Source organism: Schistocerca piceifrons, chromosome 5, assembly GCF_021461385.2.
Source record: "Schistocerca piceifrons isolate TAMUIC-IGC-003096 chromosome 5, iqSchPice1.1, whole genome shotgun sequence".
Taxonomy (NCBI): domain Eukaryota; kingdom Metazoa; phylum Arthropoda; class Insecta; order Orthoptera; family Acrididae; genus Schistocerca; species Schistocerca piceifrons.
The window spans coordinates 422,708,071-422,730,593 of record NC_060142.1 but is presented as its reverse complement, the minus strand read 5'-3'; the positions used below and the strand labels follow the sequence as shown (position 1 = coordinate 422,730,593).

The 22,523-nt window shown below is 39.4% G+C and overlaps 1 protein-coding gene across 1 annotated transcript in view; it reads left to right on the top strand.

Annotated features, from left to right (window-relative positions):
* Positions 1-1,294: 1,294 nt before the first annotated feature.
* LOC124797975 (nuclear pore membrane glycoprotein 210) overlaps positions 1,295-22,523 on the top strand; it is a 270,129-nt gene continuing 248,900 nt past the window's right edge. The window contains exon 1 of the mRNA XM_047261146.1: positions 1,295-1,503. Coding sequence (XP_047117102.1) covers positions 1,328-1,503 — 176 coding nt within the window. The 5' untranslated portion in view covers positions 1,295-1,327. The remainder of the gene's footprint in view (positions 1,504-22,523) is intronic.

The window sequence follows — 22,523 nt, the reverse complement described above, 5'->3', positions numbered from 1 at the left end:
CTCCGACGTTCAGTTGCGTGTTGTAACAAACACGGGCCACGGTCGGCGAGCAGCATCTGCAGGGACATGTTTACGATGACGACCGTGTTTACGAGTGTGGCTGTAGTGCACTGTTGTGGTTTGGTCTAGCTGTCGCAGTGTCCGCATGTAGCGCTTGCTGCTGTTGTTATTCTGCATTCGTCTCCGCACGCAGACCAACTGTAGTACACCGTGTTACCAGACGTCTGTGATAGTGTAGTGTTGTAGGAAGTTAGGGCAGTTGCAACGAAATTAGCATCTCTCTAAAATGTTTAAGCTTCTAATCGACAGTCTGAAAGGGCTGTCATGCACTTTACATGCAGTTTCGCTTCCTTCCACGGTGATAAGGGGCACACAAACTGAAAATTTCCCAGTATCCTAGCAATGAATACAAACATTCATTTACATTACCTACAATTGTGCCTATGTGAACATTTCATTTCGTATCACTACACAATGCTAATCCAAAGTGTTTGAATAGCACAACTGACAGAACGTAGCATGTTTTCCGCTTTTGCTACTACTAAATACTGATGCAATATGTGGGACCCACGTCAGAAAAGACTACCACTACGTAGAAAAGAGTGAGGTTGAATTATAACATTTGTTCGAATGGCGACAGAGGTTAATGACAACGCTGCAACTGTTAGAGAATCGAAGCTAGAGGCCACATATCTCGTGCAAACTACAAGGCACAGCTTGTAGGCAGGATCTATGAATATTACCTATTTATTCTATAAAGGCTGGCATATAAAGTACGGCTAACAATACTTCGCACAAAGATGTACTATATAAGCCGGTTTTATTCCCACGTACCATTCTTGAATGTACTGGGAACAAATCTAAGTATATATGAGAATAAAAAGTACCCTCACACCATATTGTGATCGACAGGATATAGTTGTGGGTGAACATAATGAATAAACATACGGACTTCTGCACCTATCTACGGACAATTCTTTTTTATGATTATTATGCAAAAAGAAATAGTTATGTCAGGTTTGTTGGAGTTTGAAGTTTCTTTTTCCAGGGCAATAAGCTGAAATTGGGCGATAATCACCTATTTTATTTCAAAAAGGTTGCCCATAGACTTTACAATCACTTACCAGCCCCAGATTTATAGGAAAAATGAACGATAATTACAAAAGAATAAATGCGACAAAAGCTTCGTGTCATCCCATATTGCTCTATTCATTGTATCTGCGAGAACATTCCCTTGCTTATGTCGTATACATACTGTGGAATCACACCACGTGTTTCCATCTTTGGCTATGGGAGGGCTGTTTGGTTTGGTTTGAAAGACAAAATTATGGCGGGTGTTCGTATATGGATTGTGTGTTTGTTTTTGTTATTGTTTTGCTTTAAAAGTGGAGTTCTTGGATCAAAATTAAACGTGCCACGAGTTCTTCTACCGTTGTTCAATAGCTTCAACACTAATTTTACCTTGGAGGTGGTGGACGCCGCAAGTGGGGGCTGTTATAAATGGTAATCCATTTTCAGGATTAATTTAGTGTTATAAGTTGTCGGCAAAACAATTTTCCTCCCTTCTTCAAGTTGTTGTAGGTATTTAGTAATATGAGGTCCATAGACAAATCATGAACCATAATGTTATCTTATCGCGAGTTGCACATTGACTAATCTTGGGTTTTTGGAGCCGGTACATATGATGATGAAAAAGACCGAAATAAATGTGCTGTGCATATAGAAGTATTGGCAACTGGTTTGTCGTCAGGATAGGAAAATAATGTTTCATCTCGTTTTCTAGGTTTATATGTAAACCAGAGGTTAACCGAGAAACACAGCAGCATTTCTCCACTGACAGCTATTTTCTGAGAAGAGCTTGCGTGGACAAGAATTTTTTTTAAATTATTGCGTGCGCAGCCCTTCCGGTCCTGGAGAGTGTAAATAATGATCGAGATTGAAAGATAACAAGACTTGATCATGGAATTTCAACAACGCTCACAATCTGCATGATTGTTCCTAAAACAGATCTTGGTTTCTTGGTTGTCAGTCGAGTAGAAGGATCGAAGCAGAGACTTTGAAACTTCTGTATGAATCTAGGTTGGCTTACTATACTTCTGTTGGTTGAGAACTGAAGGTTCCCTCGGTGGGTCAGGGGTGAAAAACACATCAGAGATGGTTACCCAAGTAGCTGATTGTATGTATGGTGTCGACTGTCCATCCAGTACGGATGTTGATAGGTGTAGAAGACACCGAAGTACCAGTGTAAGACATGAGGGACGCCACTTCCCAGAGATGAGACCATTGAAAACCTAATGGTAAACAGCTGAAGCATTCATAGTGAAGTGCTAGAATGTGAAGCGTTCTTCAAAAGCAGTATAAAAATCTGGCTAAGATCTGAAATTGACAGACATGGGGTAAACATAAGTGTATATCGAAAGGATAGGCTAATGGGAAACATGTAGAGGTGCTGCAAACCAATCTCTGTACAGAAGGCAACAATAACAAGAACAAGGCTAATAGGAATTGGAGGTGGTGTATTCATTACAGTAGACAAGAAACTGAACTCTAAAGGCATGAAGATAGAAATTGAAACTGCATGCATGATTGTTTGAATGAGACTCAATAGTGAGGGTGCATATCAGCTAATGACTGGGTCCACTCAACTTCCAGACTCACTCCAAGATGTACCTAAAACTTTTAAAAAAGTCTCCGCTGGTTAATATGTTTGTTCCCCAATCATAGCATCGTTATTTGAGGAGACATTGTTCATCCAACAATTGATTAGGATAACTTTTGTAGTTGATGAGTGCCACAAGACATCCAGCAAAACAATAGGCCTAATTAAAGCAGGCTCTGACAACTACTTAAAGTAGAAAGTTACAGGATGAAATTTAAATGTATTAGGTTTTTGGGAAGGACCATGTAGAGGAACAGTGGCTCAAGTTTAGGAGAAAGTCAAGTGTTCTCTGGAAACAGATTTTGTGAGAGAGAGTGTATAGTAGTGTGTAGTACTACTATTGTGCATACTTTTAATGTGTCATATGGCTAGACAGTTGGTCAATCCAGCATAATTACGGCACATGACAATGTTGAGCATTTGTTGTTTGAATGGGCATGTTAAACTCTATGGCCCCCATGGTGCTTCTCAATAGAAGTAGGTTCTGTTCCATCACCAGGTAAACTTACGCACCGTTTTGTCTCTTTGTCATCAACACCAAAGCCCATCTGCGTGCTCTCTTAATTAGTCACCCAACCTTAACTGATATCTGGCACAACTTGCTCACTTGTTTACGTTGTGAAAACAAAAAAAGCCTTTCTGGTTGGGCAGCTGAACTTGACCCTTTGAGGCCATATGACTGTTCCTAATGTTCAAATTTATCAGCTACTGTGCTAATGCTGTATAGTAAATCACAGTTGTAGACCAGTTGTAGTTTCCCAACATCTGATCTGTGAATGGAAACCTCCCACTTCCTTTACTGCAGTTTAACCTCTGTGACTAACTAATCTCCTTAATCAGATGACAAATATCTCACTAAGCGTTGCGTATCAGCACAGGGTCAGTGCAGATGGGACAGAGGTAATTGTAAGAACAACAGGGGGGGGGCTCTCAAATCTTCATCCAACTATAGTGCTAATTATTAGAGGAAAGTGTTAAGTTGTGCATCGAAACGGTTTAGCATTAAAATTATGAAAATGTGTGTTGCAAGATGAGTCAAGCAACATATTAACTACCTCCTTCATACAGTGCTTGAAATTATCCTGACAGCTAAGTCAGAGACTTTTGGGCTCATTTGGAGGCTTGCTGAGAGTTGTTCTTTCTATATACTGTTTGCGAAAGTGGTAATGGTAGTGGTATGAGGAGTACCCTTTTCTAGAACTTTAGGTAGCTGGCAGAGTACGAGTGTTGACATTGCTGGACTAGGTTCCAAATCTCAAATACAGTAAAGGAATTAAGAGTATATTACCCTAGCAGGAAGTTGGAAGTGTTTCGGAATAAAGTAAAACTTCATCACATTTGTCATACAAAAGTGTCAAAGCAGTTTACTATAAAGTTATCAGACTGAAGATACTTTTTTTTTTAAAGAGACATAACCAGGAAGTCTTGCATATAACAACAAATGGTTAATAGGGGACTACTTTACCCCCAGCCACATCATGTCCAGGCAGTGACTTGACCATTTCTCTCTGGTGTGATTCAAGATCTGTGTTGGCACTGCATAACATTCTTGAGAAAGAACTGATCAGGGATCTATAAGATTCAATGGTGGAATCTCATAAGCTGAAATTTGCCTCTTCATTGCATCCAAGTCATACCCCATAGAATTCAGTTTCACAGACGTTCCTGGCTTGTCCGTGCTGTGGATCCCTTCACCTGTGAGAAATCATCTGCTGTAACAGCTCACTGTGGACTGACATTACCAGTCCGAAATAGATAATATGGAACAACTGCACACCCCTTACGTCAAATGTGAGGCACCATATTGTTACTTCATGTCTGCAGCTCATTGTCTAGTGGTTAGCATTACTTCTTCTTGATCACTGAGTCTTGGGCTTGAGTCCCAGCTGTGTTTGTGATTTTCTTTGCTTCGAGACTGGGTGTCGGGGTTGTCCTCAACATTTTATCTCATCTTCTTTGATGCACAAGTTTCTGAAGTCATGTCAGATAGAAAGACTTGCACCGAGTGGCTGAACAACCCCAGGACGTTCTCCCAGCCAATAATGCAATACAGTCATTTCATTTTTTTCACGAGTTCATCTGTGTCCATTAACAATGTTTCTTTGGTGGTCAGTGGAGATTTGAATATCTCAATGCACATCAGATATGATGGATGTCTAGACTAGGACCCTACCAGACCAAAACTGTTCTTTTTTCCTAATATTCCTGTGATTATATAAGCATGAGCTCGGGAAGGTGTTGTCTGTCTGTAAACTGAAAATCAAGCAGTGGAGGAAGTTGCCTTTCCCAGAGGAACACTACAGCTGTCGTATGTGATGACTGCGACTCAGTTTCCCCTCTAGCAATATAGAACAGTGTGCAAGGATTTCTGTACATTCTGTCCTTTTGCATTTCTTGCCTTAGTATTCTTAATAACTCATATCTGCATTACATGTAGTATCAACACATTCTGTGGAAAATAAACATCCTGGGGCATCTCTCTGTAGTGCATTGCCAGTGGTTCATATGACATGCTGCAGAGTATTGTGAGATACTCTGTAGCCCCTTCTCGTGACATAGTGGTGTATATAGAGTGAGGAATCATCTGTTCCATCTTCAGTCTACAGACCTGTGATTGAGGGAAGTGCATGAACACAATCTGGTGACCTACCTTCCCTTCTACTGTGTGACATCTCCCACAACACAATTATTCTTTAATATGGCTCTGCTGTACTTAAATTGTACACGTGTTTAATATCTGTTGTTAACCCACTTCATTTAAAGATAAACATTAATATTATACTGTTAAAACAATATTTGTACTATTCTGCAATTTTTCCATTCCCTACAGCGCAGAAGCTATTAGTCCTAGAGAAAAGGAAAAGAATAGGACCTTTTTTTGTAGAAAATTTGATGTGGTTTAATTGTGTACTGGGAAACATTTTTGCTTGATGTCGTGGTTGTCAAGTTGTTATAGAAAATGTAAAAAGTGACCTTTAAGCTTCCCTCCTCCCTTCCCCATCATTTCAAAACCTCACAACCCACCAACCAGGATTTTTAGTGTGTTGTACAGAACACCCCTTCCCAGCACTGTGTAGGAATTTGCAACTACATGACTTTTCCCCCTAATTAATCTTCTTTGGTGTTCGTTCACTGTGTCACCCCAATAATGCAGAACAAATGATGTTCCTGTAGCATTATGTTGCCAACTTCGCTAAGATAGTACAGTCTTCTCACAGTTTTGGTGCAAATGGCATCCCAGGGGGAGGGAGAGGCGGAGGGGACTGCATAAAAAAAATTAAATTCAAATAATTGTGAAAATATCCTTAACAACAGTAAGTCTAGATTGGAGCCAGTGATGTACTTAAAAACGGTTTGGTGAAAATTTGGAAAAACAGTGAGAAATACGAGCTTGAACATAAATGCAGATGCCAGCCAAGCCCACAGAGGGCACTGTTGCATTTTACCACAGATGACAGCTGTACAGTGCTCTCAGCCGAAGTATGTGGTGTTTCAAGAGGCACTGCATCAAAGATTTATACTGTGTGTGTCATTCCACGTCAAGTCAACACAGTAATTTTATTTCCCCTCTCAGATTTTTATAGAACTTGGCACAAAGGTAGGCTACATTTACAATAAGAAAATACCCAGTTTTATTAAAATATGTCAGCCCATTTTGACAGTACTGCAATATGAAGTTGTTAAAAAACTGCCATAATTTCAAATTGCTCTAGGCCTAACACCTTTCCCAGTTAAGCTAGAATGATGGTACATAGCCTATGTGATTTTACGGAAATTTCCGGCAGCTTTCCACTGATGTACAACACAATGTGAGATTGAGATGAAAATTATCTTTCAGATTTAAATGAAAATTTAAATTTTTAATTTATCAAAAAGTGCATCTTCAGAATTTTTCAAAAAGTGATATATAGCTCTCCACATTATCGGTAACTAATTCCCAAAGTATGAAAGAGAGACTCTCATGGGTTCACACTTTTATTATATTTGAAAAAATACATAAACCTATTTCACTAAAAAGATGACTTTTTTTATAAAATTTATAGAGTTTCAATGCCAAAATCTTCTCATTGGAAACATAAGTTTACAAAATTCTTTTTATTCTTGTACTGGGTTGCACTGCCATCTGAAAAGTGGTACGTCTTCTGTATCCCAGATTGAAATTTGCTTTTTAAAAATTGAATTAGCTTCTTTTGAAAACAGGTGATGCTGCAATCACATGGATGGGTTTATATCTATAGTAGGTTGGTGGTCATAATGTTCTGGCTGATCATTGTATGAGTGATCTGTCTGGGCAGGAAGTAGCCTATATGGCCATATTCACAGGATGGAACAACTGAGAAAGACAAAGGAGAAACTGCTCAATTATCTTAAGGCCTATTTCGCTTACGTCAATCTGTTGTAGAATAATGGAACATGTTTTGTGTTCTCGTATTATGACGTTCTTAGATAATACAAATCTCCTTCATCATAACCAACATGGATTCCGCAAACAGAGATCATGTGAAACTCAGCTCGCCCTATTTGCCCAAGAAATTCACAGTGCCGTAGACACTGGCGAGCAGATTGATGCCGTATTCCTGGACTTCAGGAAGGCATTTGATACGGTTCCGCACTTACGTTTAGTGAAAAAAATACGAGCTTACGGAATATCGGACCAGGTTTGTGATTGGATTCAGGATTTCCTAGAAGAAAGAACACAACATGTCATTCTTAACGGTTCAAAATCTGCAGATGTAGAGGTAATTTCGGGAGTACCGCAGGGAAGCGTGATAGGACCTTTATTGTTTACAATATACATAAATGACTTAGTTGACAACATTGGTAGCTCCGTGAGGCTATTTGCAGATGACACGGTTGTCTACAAGAAAGTAGCAACATCAGAAGACTCGTACGTACTCCAGGAGGACCTGCAGAGGATTAATGCATGGTGCGACAGCTGGCAGCTTTCCCTAAACGTAGATAAATGTAATATAATGCGCATACATAGGGGCAGAAATCCATTCCAGTACGATTATGCCATAGGTGGTAAATCATTGGAAGCGGTAACGACCTTAAAATACTTAGGAGTTACTATCTGGAGCGATCTGAAGTGGAATGATCACATAAAACAAATAGTGGGAAAAGCAGGCGCCAGGTTGAGATTCATAGGAAGAATTCTAAGAAAATGTGACTCATCGACGAAAGAAGTAGCTTACAAAACGCTTGTTCGTCCGATTCTTGAGTATTGCTCATCAGTATGGGACCCTTACCAGGTTGGATTAATAGAAGAGATAGACATGATCCAGCGAAAAGCAGCGCGATTCGTCATGGGGACATTTAGTCAGCGCGAGAGCGTTACGGAGATGCTGAACAAGCTCCAGTGGCGGACACTTCAAGAAAGGCGTTACGCAATACGGAGAGGTTTATTATCGAAATTACGAGAGAGCACATTCCGGGAAGAGATGGGCAACATATTACTACCGCCCACATATATCTCGCGTAATGATCACAACGAAAAGATCCGAGAAATTAGAGCAAATACGGAGACTTACAAGCAGTCGTTCTTCCCACACACAATTCGTGAATGGAACAGGGAAGGGGGGATCAGATAGTGGTACAATAAGTACCCTCCGCCACACACCGTAAGGTGGCTCGCGGAGTATAGATGTAGATGTAGAAGAGATGCCAGTTCATGACATCGTACCAAAATTCTTTTTGTTTCAACCACATTATGGTACCAGGAAAGCAAGTAACATCTTCAAATGTGCTAGCCATTCATTACCGAGAGAAAGAATCCATCCTCTCTGTTCCATCTTGGAATTTAACAACAGACCGCTATTCGAGAAACAACTGTGGGTGGCATCCAAGTTATCGGCAACTGATTGCGACAGCATCAACAAACTGAGCTCACACAAAATAAATATCTCGCACTGTGGTGAGCCTGTCAACACATATCTTCAATAAGGTAACTACAGATGTGTTGTCTAAGGGTGTAAACTTCATCCCAGTGCTTACCAGCAGAGGACATTATACAGGCTTTTGAAGTGTTACTCCAAAAACTGGCTCAAGTAGAAGCAGAGAAGATGTGACGACAAAAAGAGAGAGTCGCCCAAAGTGTACTGAGGAACAACAAAGATGATGTAATTTTATAGGCAGACAAAGGCAATGGTGCAGTGTTGGACACTACATCATATGTAGCCAAATGAGCAATTAGCTGATTGATCCCAAGCACAAATAACTGAGAAACGAACCCACAGCAAAGGTTGTGAGACAGAGCTCTAGAATCGATGTTGACACAGCTATGGGGCTCATGTCGGAAGTTCCAGTGCCACCAAGAATATATGGAGTACCAAAGGAACACAAGGAGAGCTGTCCTTTTAGACCAATTGTCAGTGAGATCGTATTGCCCAAATATTATCTGGCAAAATATCTGGTCCAGAAATAATACTGAGTTTTGTGTTAAGAATTCTACACATCTCATCCAGCTGATAATGGAACAGCAAGTACTTGTTGTGGTTAGTTGTGACATAAAATCTTTGTTTACCAGTGTGCTTATAGCTGTAACTATCAACATCGTACAGGAGCAAATACTGCCATCCATCTGTAACCTTGTGCTGTTGTACTTGTGTCCAGCTCATTTTAGTTGGCATTGCAGATTTTGTGAGCAGACAGATGAGATGGCAGTGGGATCTCCCTTTCACCTACAGCAGCTGAAGCTTTTGAACAGATCACACTAAATCCTGTGCCACTGCACCCATGCTGCTGGCAAGGTGGATGACACGTTCGTCATATGGTCGCATTGGGAAGCGGAAGTCCACAGATTTCATGAGCCTCTTGACAGCTTACATAACAACATTCAGTTGGTGGTATAAATAGAAAACCCGGAGTGATCCCTTTTCTGTATTTGGAGGTGTATAGAACATCTAGTGGGAAACTAGGATGTAAAGTCCATAGGAAACTGACACGCATGAGCAGATACCTGCACCCAGATTTGCAGCACAGTTCAGCATTTAAGAATGCTATGTATGCTGACAGCCCAGGCTCAGTGCATTGATTATGCTAACCACATAGAACATGAACTGAACGAGCTCGAGACAACATTCCGTACAAATGGATACAACAACACAGATTTACAATGAACTGTTAGGCACAACAAAGACAAAACAGTTAAAGGTATAAAAGAAACTTCCTGTAGCTCGCTACCGTATGAGAGAGGCGTCACTGACTGTGTGGATAAGATTCTGCATCACAGACTGTTCAGTCCCATAGTTCAGGGTGGCTTCAGGATCAGAGATTTGTTGACGCCTACAGAGGGAGGAGTTTTTAATGTGTTTCAGGTTTTCCGGATTGTCCATACTATTTGTAAGTGATTATTCAGCCGTATATTCCTGTGAATCAGTTGTAGTTCCCGTTGTCTGACTTGAGGTATAATTGAGCGTTTGAACATCTGTCAGTTTTAATTGTTTTACGGGTTGTGGGCTAGTGTGATTGTACAAGTGACCTTGGATGAGACAGGGAGAGAGTGATTGCAGTTTTATATGAGATTGCTACGTACTTCTTACATTTTCAACTTTTAACCACATTCGTTTCTACTAATTTTCATAAGCATGATGATAACCTCGCGCCGCTGAGCACCCCTAAACCAGAAAAAAAAGACCAAACACACACACACACACACAAAATGATATTACTCATATGATGCTGTAAACAAATTTTGGGATTCCAGGTTCCATGCCAAGCTTTAATTAAATCTCTCAAGGGTATTTCCAACATGAGATGAGAGATATCGGCCATGACGTACTGTCTTTGGAAAGATATGAGGATGAAATGATTGAAATTTCTCATGTTGAAAAATGAGAAGGATCAACTTCTTTTACTTGTTAAAACCAAGATCGCATTAATGCTTATTAATTTTCGACACGAGGTTTTTACAATCTTTGCTGTCATCTTCTGGTCTTCAAAAAGTATTTTGACAGAACATGTTCATTGTGAGTTGGAACCTCATCCAGGTTGTCATATTAGTGAATAAAACATAGCACATTATTCACAGGTTTGTCAGAAATAAAAGGTTGATGACCAGAAGATGACAGCAAAGCATGTCGATACCAGCTGTTGAAAATAAGTAAATATTTATGTGATCTTGGCTATAAAAAGTTTTATAATGAGGAGGATGATTTGAGTTCTTCAATCTTTGGCACATCTTCTTCACACCACAAACTATTAAAAAAACTGAATCAAATTGTGTAAAGCAGATACGACAAATTACTCATCATTTTATAATAGATATTGTGAGTTTCTGGTGCACTGTTTGTAGTATTGTTATGGTCACCCATTTAGAATTGTAAAACAGAAAGTGCATATGTTTTCTACAGTCCTCAAATGCCCCATTAATTACAACTGGAGGCATAATTTAACTATAATAAGTCATTTAATTATGAGGTTCCTTTGTTTGTGGCCATGTAGAAAGTCATGTGAAACTTCTTAATTTTGTTCCAGATCAATCTAGTGAATATCTCCTTTCACAGAATTAACAAAATTATTTCCACTTTTCTTTTTCTCACTTCATTATATTGTTTACTAGTGCACAAGACATTTGGTTCCATGAAAGTGGGTGATTATGCTGTTTACAGTAACTGTCTTTCCTTTGAGGCACGGAGTTCAATAGTGTCAAGAAGCGGGATCACAGTGTTGTACCACATCTTTCATTACTTTATAATTTGTTGGTCAAGAGGCTTCTTCCACTTTCCATTTGCAGTTACAGTATATTTGTGACATTTTAAGTAAGATACTTCAGTAAAAAAGCAATATGTAATGGTTTGCATGCTGCGTTGGTGGAAAATTTTCAGGTTATAACTATAAAAATTACACTTTAGTGCTTAGTTGTCCTGAAAAAGTATTTGGATGTGAATATCCTCTAAGTAAATAGTGCTGTGAGCTGTGCAACATGGAGTGTGGTGAAGTGGCTGGCATCACTAGCTCATGTGCCGCAGGTTCCCAGTTCAAGAGGGACCACTAGAAATTATTTATTATTTTGTTTTTATTGTTTCCGGAAGGTTATTGAAGATGTAATGTTCACATATTCTGGAATATTTGATCTATATATAAATACCAGCAGTGTGGAAATTCAAAATTTGTTTAAATAACTGCACTCTTTGTCCAGGAGGTCATTTCTGTTCTGGCTGTACATTGATATCAATAGTAAAAAAACATGCTTTCAGTTCTAAGTATTGTGCTTCATTGACGACACTACTTTCAAATTTGGATATGAGTTTGGTTTCGATGCGACCAATGTTAGACTGAATCAAAAGTGTTGTGTCATCCTTTTCCTGTTGTTTGTGAAGCTGAATTAGTTCTACATCTACATCTATGCACATATTCCACAAGCTACCATATGATGAATGGCAGAGGGTAACTTATACCATGGCTAGTCATTCCTTACCTGTTCAACTAACAAATGGACAAAGATATTTGTCTAAATGTGTAAAGCTGAAGTATATGTGCCATTGATATCAGAACCACATTTCTTATGCTCCTATAATGTAAGTCTTTCTTACCATGTAATCTTTCTGGAAGTTTTTCCTAGAAACACTACACGAAATAAGATTTTCTTCAGTTACAGCTGTGATCAAAGATATGTTCAAAGTACCTTGTTTGTTTGTTCTTTTAATGCTGTGGAATGATAATTACCTGATTCAAAATGATCCTGCAAAAGATGCATTATGAGGAATACTAGTGCCACAACAGTGGAATAATAATAATTGAAACCAGTAGTGTTCCATCTAAGTTGCAACTGAATATTCTACTCATGCCTGCTACCAGAGTTGTTGGAGTGAAGAATAGAAAATTGATACTGTGTTGTATTAAACTGAGGCTCTTTTGAAATTGCTGGGGAATGACAATCTTATGAGGACACACTTTGCTTGAGAATTTGAGAGTAAGAGCAGTTAGACATAACCCCTTCAGTTTCTTTGACGAACAAATTGTCTTTTGCCCCTTCTTAAAAGCAACTTCCTTGCAGATTCGGTTACTTTTTTTTCTTGTGGACTATTACCAGTAACCTCCCCAATCTCAAATGATATAGTAGTATGTTGTCCCTTGCATGCCCCACAGTGCTCTTGGCTACATCATTGTTCACTTATTTGGTCAAATTGCAGACGATTGAGGATGTGGCTGCTCGTGCATATTTCACTACCTGACATCTAGTTTCATATATACACACCTAATTTTATTTTATTTGGACATTGTAGCTCAAAATGAGTACTTATAATACAGGTTATATATAATTCTGAATTACTTTTTATTTTAGTTAGCTGTTCAGCGACTAATTGTTTAATATTGGAGGCAACTTGATCTAGGATTTTTTTCCTGTGTTAGTTCAGTGCACACATTGTGTATAAACCATTGCTAAAATAAGAAGTGAGATGGAATTAAAACACTCAATATTTACTTATTAATGACTCCAGTTATATAGGACAATGTAAACTCCAGGTAGGAATATCAAAAATGTAGAAAAAGTCAATTGCTACTTATCATAAAGAAGACACATTAAGTTGCAGACAAGTGCAATTAAAAGACACTTACATAAAGCTTTCCGCCACAGCCTTCTTCAGCTAAAGAGAAACACACACCATTCATACACACAAGCAAGCACACCTTATGCACACTTGGCCGGCAACTCCAGCATCTTGGGCCGGAAGGCATTCTGGTGTGCGATGCTGGAGTTCGCAGTCATGTGTGCAAGAGGTGTGCCTGCTTGTATATATGAATGGTGTGTGTTTCTCTTTTTCTGATGAAGGCTGTGGCCGAAAGCTTTATGTTAGTGTCTTTTAATTTTGCCTGTATGAAACTTAGTGTGTTTCTTTACAGTAAGTAGCAATCTGTCTTTTACTACATTGTCATTTGTGTAAGAAAATTTCCTACTGGAAGATTATTCCTACTTTCAACCTGTTGTGACCAGCTGGAGTTACTACATTTACAATATTGCTGTGTTTTCTGGAATTTTCATATGAAATTGTTGCTCTACAGATATTGGCTGCAGGCCAGTACAAGGGATGCTAAGATGGTTCAAAGAATTTTAACATGCAGAGTAGTACAGGATGATTCGAAAGTGATGTCTCATAGGGCAAATAGGGTGAACCAGAACTCAACCAACGGTCTTTCAGAACTAGTAGATGGGACAAAAAATATGAAAGGCCTATGGGCACTAAGATGCATACCGTATGAGCTGTGGGCACCTGTTCATCTTCGCTACTGTGAAGCACATCTCATATACTGAACAAGTGCTCATAGCACTTTCGGTATCCACTTTAGAACCATTGTTTGCCGAAAAATATTTTCTGTGTTGAATCTGTACTAGGCATAATCCGTATCACTTCAGGCAGTGGGTTACCTTAATAGTCCTGGATGTTACTGAATTTAGCATATGTTAAAATTCAGGAGTAAGTAAGAAACACGTTTTTAAGATATGAATTTTGGAAATTTTTTTAAAATGCTGTATCTCTGAAACAGTTCTTGATATTTTGTTAGAGTTTTTTTTAATTTGAAAGACAATTTCTTTATGGGTACAATGGTATCCTCCGTTTGGACATATCTGTCGAAGTTCTTATGCTGTCACCTTTTGAATTTTTTTTTTTTTTTTTTTTTTTTTTGTAATTTACAGATTTTTTTTTTTTTTTCAAAAATGCCAATCAAGAAAAGTTAGATTTTTTTTTCTGTGGATCAGTACCACAGAGTACTATATTCGCTGTGAAGGAGAACGTCCACTTTTAAGTTGGACAGGTTTTATCAATTTTTTTTTTAACTTTCTAGGGTAATGTATGTCTTCACTGAAGTTGTTTCTTACTAATTTCTTTGTTACAATGTTTATTTATGTTGTCTTTGTTGCAGTTATTTCTTTTCACTTTCATTGTTTGCAGATATTTCTTACACTGTATTGTTGTTTCTTTGTTGTGGTTGTTCAATGCAGGTTTCTGTATTGTAGTTGTTCAGTGCTAATTTGTTTACTGTGGAGGCTTGTAAGAAATCCAAGACTATCCAGTGAGTTCTGTGTTTTTGTGAGGAATTTGTCAGGCGACACAGTTGCAGTGTGTATTGTGAGAAGGACTGTTTGAAATGTCTTCTGAGAGTGAAGTGTGCTGACTCTTTGCATATCCATAAAAGAGTGATACATAAAACAAACAAAAAACATACTTTGTTCAGGTTGGGAATAAGTGTTCTCATTTGAAGACTCTGTTTCAAAGCGAAGATGTTTCCAGCGATGACTTTTGTGTTCTAAATGTTTTGACAGAATAACAACAATGGTAGTATCTGAACAGGGTGAAGCCTCCCATGGCGCAGATGATATAGATTTTGCATCAATAGAGGAAGAATTAAATACTCTGAATCAGTCAACAACAGAGGTAGGTGTGTTAGTCCTGTTAAGTAACTGTGATCAGTGAAGTTTAGTCATAAGTTCTACGCATAAAGAAAGCACAGAGAAATTACTAAAGCTATGGATGAATACACTACAGCAAAACTGACCACACTCGTCAAAGCAGAGATTCCATCTTCAGAAGAAAATGAACCAAAGAACTCTTGTATCTCTTGCCAAGAATTTTTCACAAATATCATTTCAACTGTTGAATATTGTGCATCCTACAGTGAGAAGGTGCAAGTTTTAACTATTATTCCAGAGATGTTTTCAAAGAAAACAATTTTGAACCACATTCCATCAGTATCAAAATACATGGTAGACAAATCAAGAAATGTGAGGTCTGTAAAAGGAGTCTTTGTAAGACCAGATCCCTCTTATGGTCATCCTGTAGAAGCAGCTCAAGTTCAAATAGTGCAGTCATTTTATTTGGAAGATAAATGGGACTGTTCTCACCAGAGTGGAAAAAAAAATTAAAAAATAAAAAATAAAAAAAATAAATAATAGTAATAATAATAATAATAATAATAATGTGGTTGGTAGAGGTAGCACCTTTGCTTGGGGTTGACTCAGTACTGGTCCTCACCACCCCAGGGATGAGCTGAGGAGGTATGCAAGACCTTGCCTCTGAGGAAGCTACGTCCAAGACCGTCCGTGCGTGGTGAAGAGCCACATCCTACACGAGGTGACCCTGTTAACGCAGAACACGGCGGATCTATAGGAGAAAACCTTGAAAAAAATCTCACATTCCAAATCCTCAATGCGTCTGTACTCGAGTCGAGCGGCAGCGAGGTCAGCGTCTGTCCATCTAGTAGGTGCGGCTGTATTATATGCTCCAGGAACTGACAATCCCTGGTTCTAAACACCCAGTGGAAACAGTGGACCAAAACTTACAAGCTATCATGAGTCGTGAGAGTAATGACAGAATTACCCCAGGTGGTAACCAATCCACTCGTCGACAGACGACAACTGGGTTTTCGGATTCTGGGGAACCCGGGCCATCACGTTCAGAGTTCTCAAGCAAACTTCGTCCCGAGGTTCCCATGTACATTGGTACCTTTAACATTCAGACCCTAATTCAACCTGGAAAATTACACAACTTAGTAACAGAGCTAGGCCAACAAAAAATTAAGATCTTAGCGTTACAAGAAACTAGATTCACGGATGAAAATACAATAGACTATGGAAACTATCGCATCTTCAAGAGCAAGACTGACAAACGAATTGCCAATGGTACGCCACTCCTGGGCATGGCATTTGCGGTGCACAGAAATATATTAGGCTCAATTAGAGAGGTCTCTTCCATAAATAATCGCCTCATGACCATGCGTATCCAGTGCGCCGACAAGAAATACACATTGGTAAATGTTCATGCACCCACAAACATAGACAACAAAAAACGCCAACTACAAACTGAAAAATTCTGGACTAAACTTGAAGATGTCATGGCCAAAATTCTCCGGGATGATATCAAAATCTTAATGGGAGATTTCAATGCACAAATTGGCAGAGAGAAAGAACACCAAAAAACTGTAGGAAAATATCCAGCACACAGATTCACCAACAGAAACGGACTGAGATTTATTGAACTATGCCAACAAAATAATCTAAAAATAATGTCTACATCTTTGAGAAAAAAACCTAGAAAACAAAAGACCTGGACTTCCCCCATACAAGAGATCGGCGAATATCAGATTGACCACATTGCCATCTCCTATTTCGTACAGAAAGAGATCCATGATGTCCAAGTCCGCAGAGGGGCGAACATTGACTCAGACCACTACTTAACACGCATTAAAGTGAAATTCACCCCAAAAAATTCTATCCGAAGAAAACACACATGATGAAATTTGACACACGAACAATCAAAGAAACCAATCTGAAGGAGGAGTGGGAAAAGGAACCAGCTGACTCTTGGGAAAAATTTCGAACAAAAATTACAAAGAAGGCAAAAGAACTGATCCCATTGAAAAAGAACACAAAACACCCCTGGTGGGACTCTGGATGTGAAAAAGCGCTGGAAGAAAGAAAGAAAGCAAGCCTTTCTGAAGCATAACAGTAAAAAAATCCCCAGAAAATCTAGATCACTTCCACAACACCAGAAGACAAGTGGCAAAAACAATCAGACAAGTCAAGAGGAAGTACCTCAAGGAACAGTGTGAGTCTATTGAAGAAAATTTCCGTAACTATAATGTACGAGACTTCTATAAGACCTTTGCTGGGAGAATCAATGGATACGGCTCACGAAATCTATGTTTCAGAAAACCAGATGGAAAACTAGCGCTCACAAATCGGGAAAATTGTGAGGAGCTGGCAAGATACTTTTCCGGACTCCTCAATTGCCCTGAATCTTCTTCAAGATTCCCTCAAGAAACTGCTATCTACACAAATCCAGAATCCCCACCACCTACACTAGAGGAGATCCAAAGACATATTCATAGACTGAAAAACAACAAGGCATCCGGAGAAGATAATATCACTGCAGAACTACTTAAAAATCTTGGACCAAATTCCCTCAAAGAACTCACTCAAATCATCACAGACATTTGGCAGACAGAAAAACTACCAGAAGATTGGAAATGCACCCTAATTCATCCACTGCATAAAAAGGGAGACATGGCAGATATAAACAACTATCGAGGAATCTCCCTTCTCCAAGTCACTTATAAAATCCTCTCAGCTTGTCTTCTTCAACGAACACAAGAACAACTCGAACATAGTATTGGTGAATACCAAGCTGGCTTTCGCCCTCACCGATCCTGTGCAGAACAAATTTTCAATTTGAAGACAACACTAAAATACAAAGCAGTCAGAAACAGTCTGATCATTTGTTCCTTTGTTGATTTCGCAAAGGCTTATGATTCAATCGATAGGCAATCTCTCTTTATTATCCTTGAGGAGCTAGGACTCGATCCGAAAACCCTAAACCTTATCAAAGAAACGCTCACAAACACAACTTCTAAGATAAAATTCCTGGGTGAAATATCAGAGCCCTTCCTGATCAAAACTGGCGTCAGACAAGGTGACGGCTTGTCTCCACTCCTCTTCAACCTTGTCTTAGACAAAGTCATCCGAGAATGGGAAAAAGAACTGAAGAATCAAAATTACTGGAAGCCTATACAACTAGGAAGATCTAAAGATGGTATTAAAATTTCATGCTTGGCATTTGCAGATGACGTGGCCATTCTAGCAGAAAACGAGACCACAGCAATTAAACAGATAGACATTCTCAAAGAATGCGCCGAAAAAGTTGGGCTACAAATTTCCTTCCAAAAAACCAAATTCATCTGCTCAAAATTTGAAACTCAAAAACTGACTACAAAATATGGACAAATTGAGAGAGTTCCATTCTTTAAATACTTAGGCGAGGTCCTAGAACCCACAGGGGGAGAGAAAACTGCACAAAAAGTTCGACTGCAAAAACTGAAAAGAGCATACTGGAAAACCCACAACATCTACAATAAAAAGTGTCTCTCCATTCACTCAAAAATACGACACTACAATACAGTAATCAAGCCCGAAGCACTATATGCCAGCGAAACACTCACACTCCATAGAAAAGGCGACCTGGAAGGCATCCTGAAAGAGGAACGCAAAATTATCAGAAAGATTCTTGGCCCAAAAAGAACGGAAGATGGATACAGGTTACAGTCTCGGAAAACTACAGAAAAATTATCTAACCTCGCCGCAGACATCCGGAAAAGAAGACTAAAATTTTACGGTCACATCCACAGACTCCCAACACCCAGACTCTCCCACAAAATTTTAATATACATTGAAAAATTGAAAACCATACCCTGGATACAAGAAACCAGAACAGATCTAGCAAATGCACAAATAAATTCTTCAGAAGTTATAAACAGAAATGTATACAGGCAAAAAGTCAATAGTTGGAAAGTACAACCCGAGAATGAAGTTTGCAAGAGACAGGGGACAAAATGGACAGAGGAAAGAAAGAGAATTCATGGGGAAAGAATGAGAGAAGTTTGGAGAATTAAAAAATTGAATCGGAAAAGCTTTGCGTGATCCGTATGGGTCCAATCGCACATAATAAATAATAATAATGTAGCTGTAACAGTTGAAGGTCAAAAAGTTGTGAAAGTGAAGAGATACAAGACTCACAGGATTTAAGAAATTTTTGCAATTTATGAGAGCCACTATACAATTCTCATATTGGAAGATCAAAATTTTATGCACTACAATCTAAGTGGGTAGTTCCACACCCACCTAGAGATGTCTGTTTATGTGTGTACTGTGCGAATTTTGAACATTGTGTGGTAACTTTGAAGAAAACTTACTGGAGCATGTGACATATGACACCTTGTGTGGGCACGCGAAGTCATTAGTAGTCTGTGACATGAAGTGAGAGATGTGTTTGTTTCTAGAATCTGGTGACTGCCCTGGAAAGGGAGGACTGTCTTTACAGACATTTGATCAGGAAGACGTAGCAGATAACTCTGCAAAAATTACGTATGGGACATGGGAGGAAAATAAACTAGGCCTACTTAAGAAAACTGTTGCCTTTGACAGTTTCATTGATGAACATGGTAAATGGTCAGTGAAAGTAGTAGCACACCAGCATCTGAAGAAATTGCAACAACAGCACATTGCAGAAGTGAAAGGGTGTGTACAGGCTGAAGAACTATGTTTAATGCTTCACTGTGATTTTGCTGAGAACTGGTCTGTGATTCTCTCACAAGAAGTACAAGAGTATCATTGGAGTAATGGCCAGGTTTCAATTTTTACAGGCGTGACATATTTTCAAAACAAGACCACAAGTTTTGCAGTTATAAGTGATGACATGGGACATGACTCAGCACATGCTTTGGTAGCAATGCACAAAATTCTTCAACTGCAAACAGGGCACAAGAAGTACAAGAGTATCATTGGAGTAATGGCCAGGTTTCAATTTTTACAGGCATGACATATTTTCAAAACAAGACCACAAGTTTTGCAGTTATAAGTGATGACATGGGACATGACTCAGCACATGCTTTGGTAGCAATGCACAAAATTCTTCAACTGCAAACAGGGCAGAGAAGATCGTCATTATTTCTGATGGTGCTCCTAATCACTTTAAAAATCGTTACCAGCTGTTTGAATAGAGCAAGTCGCTTATGCCAACTGACAGGGTATACAGTACTACTGGTCATGGGAAGGGTCCTTGTGATGCTACAAAAAATAATCTTTCCAGACCAAATACAGATGTGAGTCAGAATGCTGGAAGGATTTTACGAGAGACATGAGATCTTACACATCCTCAGCCCTCATTCTTTTGTCCAAAGAGGAAATCGAAGAATTCTGTGAGTAGAAAAAATAAGAATGGTTCAAACAAACTACTTCTGTGAAAGGACTTCAGAAGACACATTTTTGGACTTAAAGTGATGGGCGAAATCATATTGCATGCACTTTAAAGAGTGAGAAAGAAGAAATTTCATTTGTTTGGCTAACACTTCAAAAACAGCAGGATGATAATCAGATTCACAACCTGAGAAGCAGGATGTTTGTGACGTATGTATGACTGTGAGTGGTGGGTTGCAGAGATTATAGACGCCAGTTATGAGCTAAACAAAATTACAGTAAACTTCATGTTACAACATGAACCAGCTGCTGGATACAGGTTTCCAGCTGAAGGACAACAACAATGGCATCAGTGCATCTTCCTGTTCCCAATGTTTTGAAGATTGTAAGTGCTCCAGTTCCTATTGGTTCAACAGTTAGATACTGAAGCTGTGGAACACATTTTTAGTTCACTGACTGGCTAATTTCAGTAAAAAAAAAATATATATATATATATATATATATATATATATGATATCAAAATAATGGAAGGAAACATTCCACGTGGGAAAAATTATATATAAAAACAAAGATGAGGTGACTTACCGAACAAAAGCGCTGGCAGGTCGATAGCCACACAAACAAACACAAACATACACACAAAATTCAAGCTTTCGCAACAAACTGTTGCCTCATCAGGAAAGAGGGAAGGAGAGGGGAAGACGAAAGGAAGTGGGTTTTAAAGGAGGGGGTAAGGAGTCATTCCAATCCCGGGAGCGGAAAGACTTACCTTAGGGGGAAAAAAGGACAGGTATACACTCGCACACACGCACATATCCATCCACACATACAGACAGACAGATGCTTGTGTCTGTATGTGTGGATGGATATGTGCGTGTGTGCGAGTGTATACCTGTCCTTTTTTCCCCCTAAGGTAAGTCTTTCCGCTCCCGGGATTGGAATGACTCCTTACCCTCTCCTTTAAAACCCACTTCCTTTCGTCTTCCCCTCTCCTTCCCTCTTTCCTGATGAGGCAACAGTTTGTTGCGAAAGCTTGAATTTTGTGTGTATGTTTGTGTTTGTTTGTGTGTCTATCGACCTGCCAGCGCTTTTGTTCGGTAAGTCACCTCATCTTTGTTTTTTATATATATATATATATATATATATATATATATATATATATATATATATATATATATATATATATATAAAAAGAAAGATGAAACTTACCAAACAAAAGCGCTGGCAGGTCGATAGACACACAAATAAAACACAAACATACACACAAAATTCTAGCTTTCGCAACCAATGGTTGCCTCGTCAGGAAAGAGGGAAGGAGAAGGAAAGACAAAAGGATGTGGGTTTTAAGGGAGAGGGTAAGGAGTCATTCCAATCCCGGGAGCGGAAAGACTTACCTTAGGGGGAAAAAAGGACAGGTATACACTCGCACACACACACACATATCCATCCACACATACACAGACACAAGCAGACATTTGTAAAGGCAAAGAGTTTGGGCAGAGATGTCAGTCGGGGCGGATGTACAGAGGCAAGGATGAAGTTGAAAGACAGGTGAGGTATGAGCGGCGGCAAATAGAAATTAGAAATTAGCGGAGATTGAGGCCTGGCGGATAGCGAGAAGAAAGGATATGCTGAAGGGCAAGTTCCCATCTCCGGAGTTCTGACAGGTTGGTGTTAGTGGGAAGTATCCAGATAACCCGGACGGTGTAACACTGTGCCAAGATGTGCTGGCCGTGCACCAAGGCATGTTTAGCCACAGGGTGATCCTCATTACCAACAAACACTGTCTGCCTGTGTCCATTCATGCGAATGGACAGTTTGTTGCTGGTCATTCCCACATAGAACGCTTCACAGTGTAGGCAGGTCAGTTGGTAAATCACGTGGGTGCTTTCACACGTGGCTCTGCCTTTGATCATGTACACCTTCCGGGTTACAGGACTGGAATAGGTGGTGGTGGGAGGGTGCATGGGACAGGTTTTACACCGGGGGCGGTTACAGGGGTAGGAGCCAGAGGGTAGGGAAGGTGGTTTGGGGATTTCATAGGGATGAACTAAGAGGTTGCGAAGGTTAGGTGGACGGCGGAAAGACACTCTTGGTGGAGTGGGGAGGATTTCATGAAGGATGGATCTCATTTCAGGGCAGGATTTGAGGAAGTCGTATCCCTGCTGGAGAGCC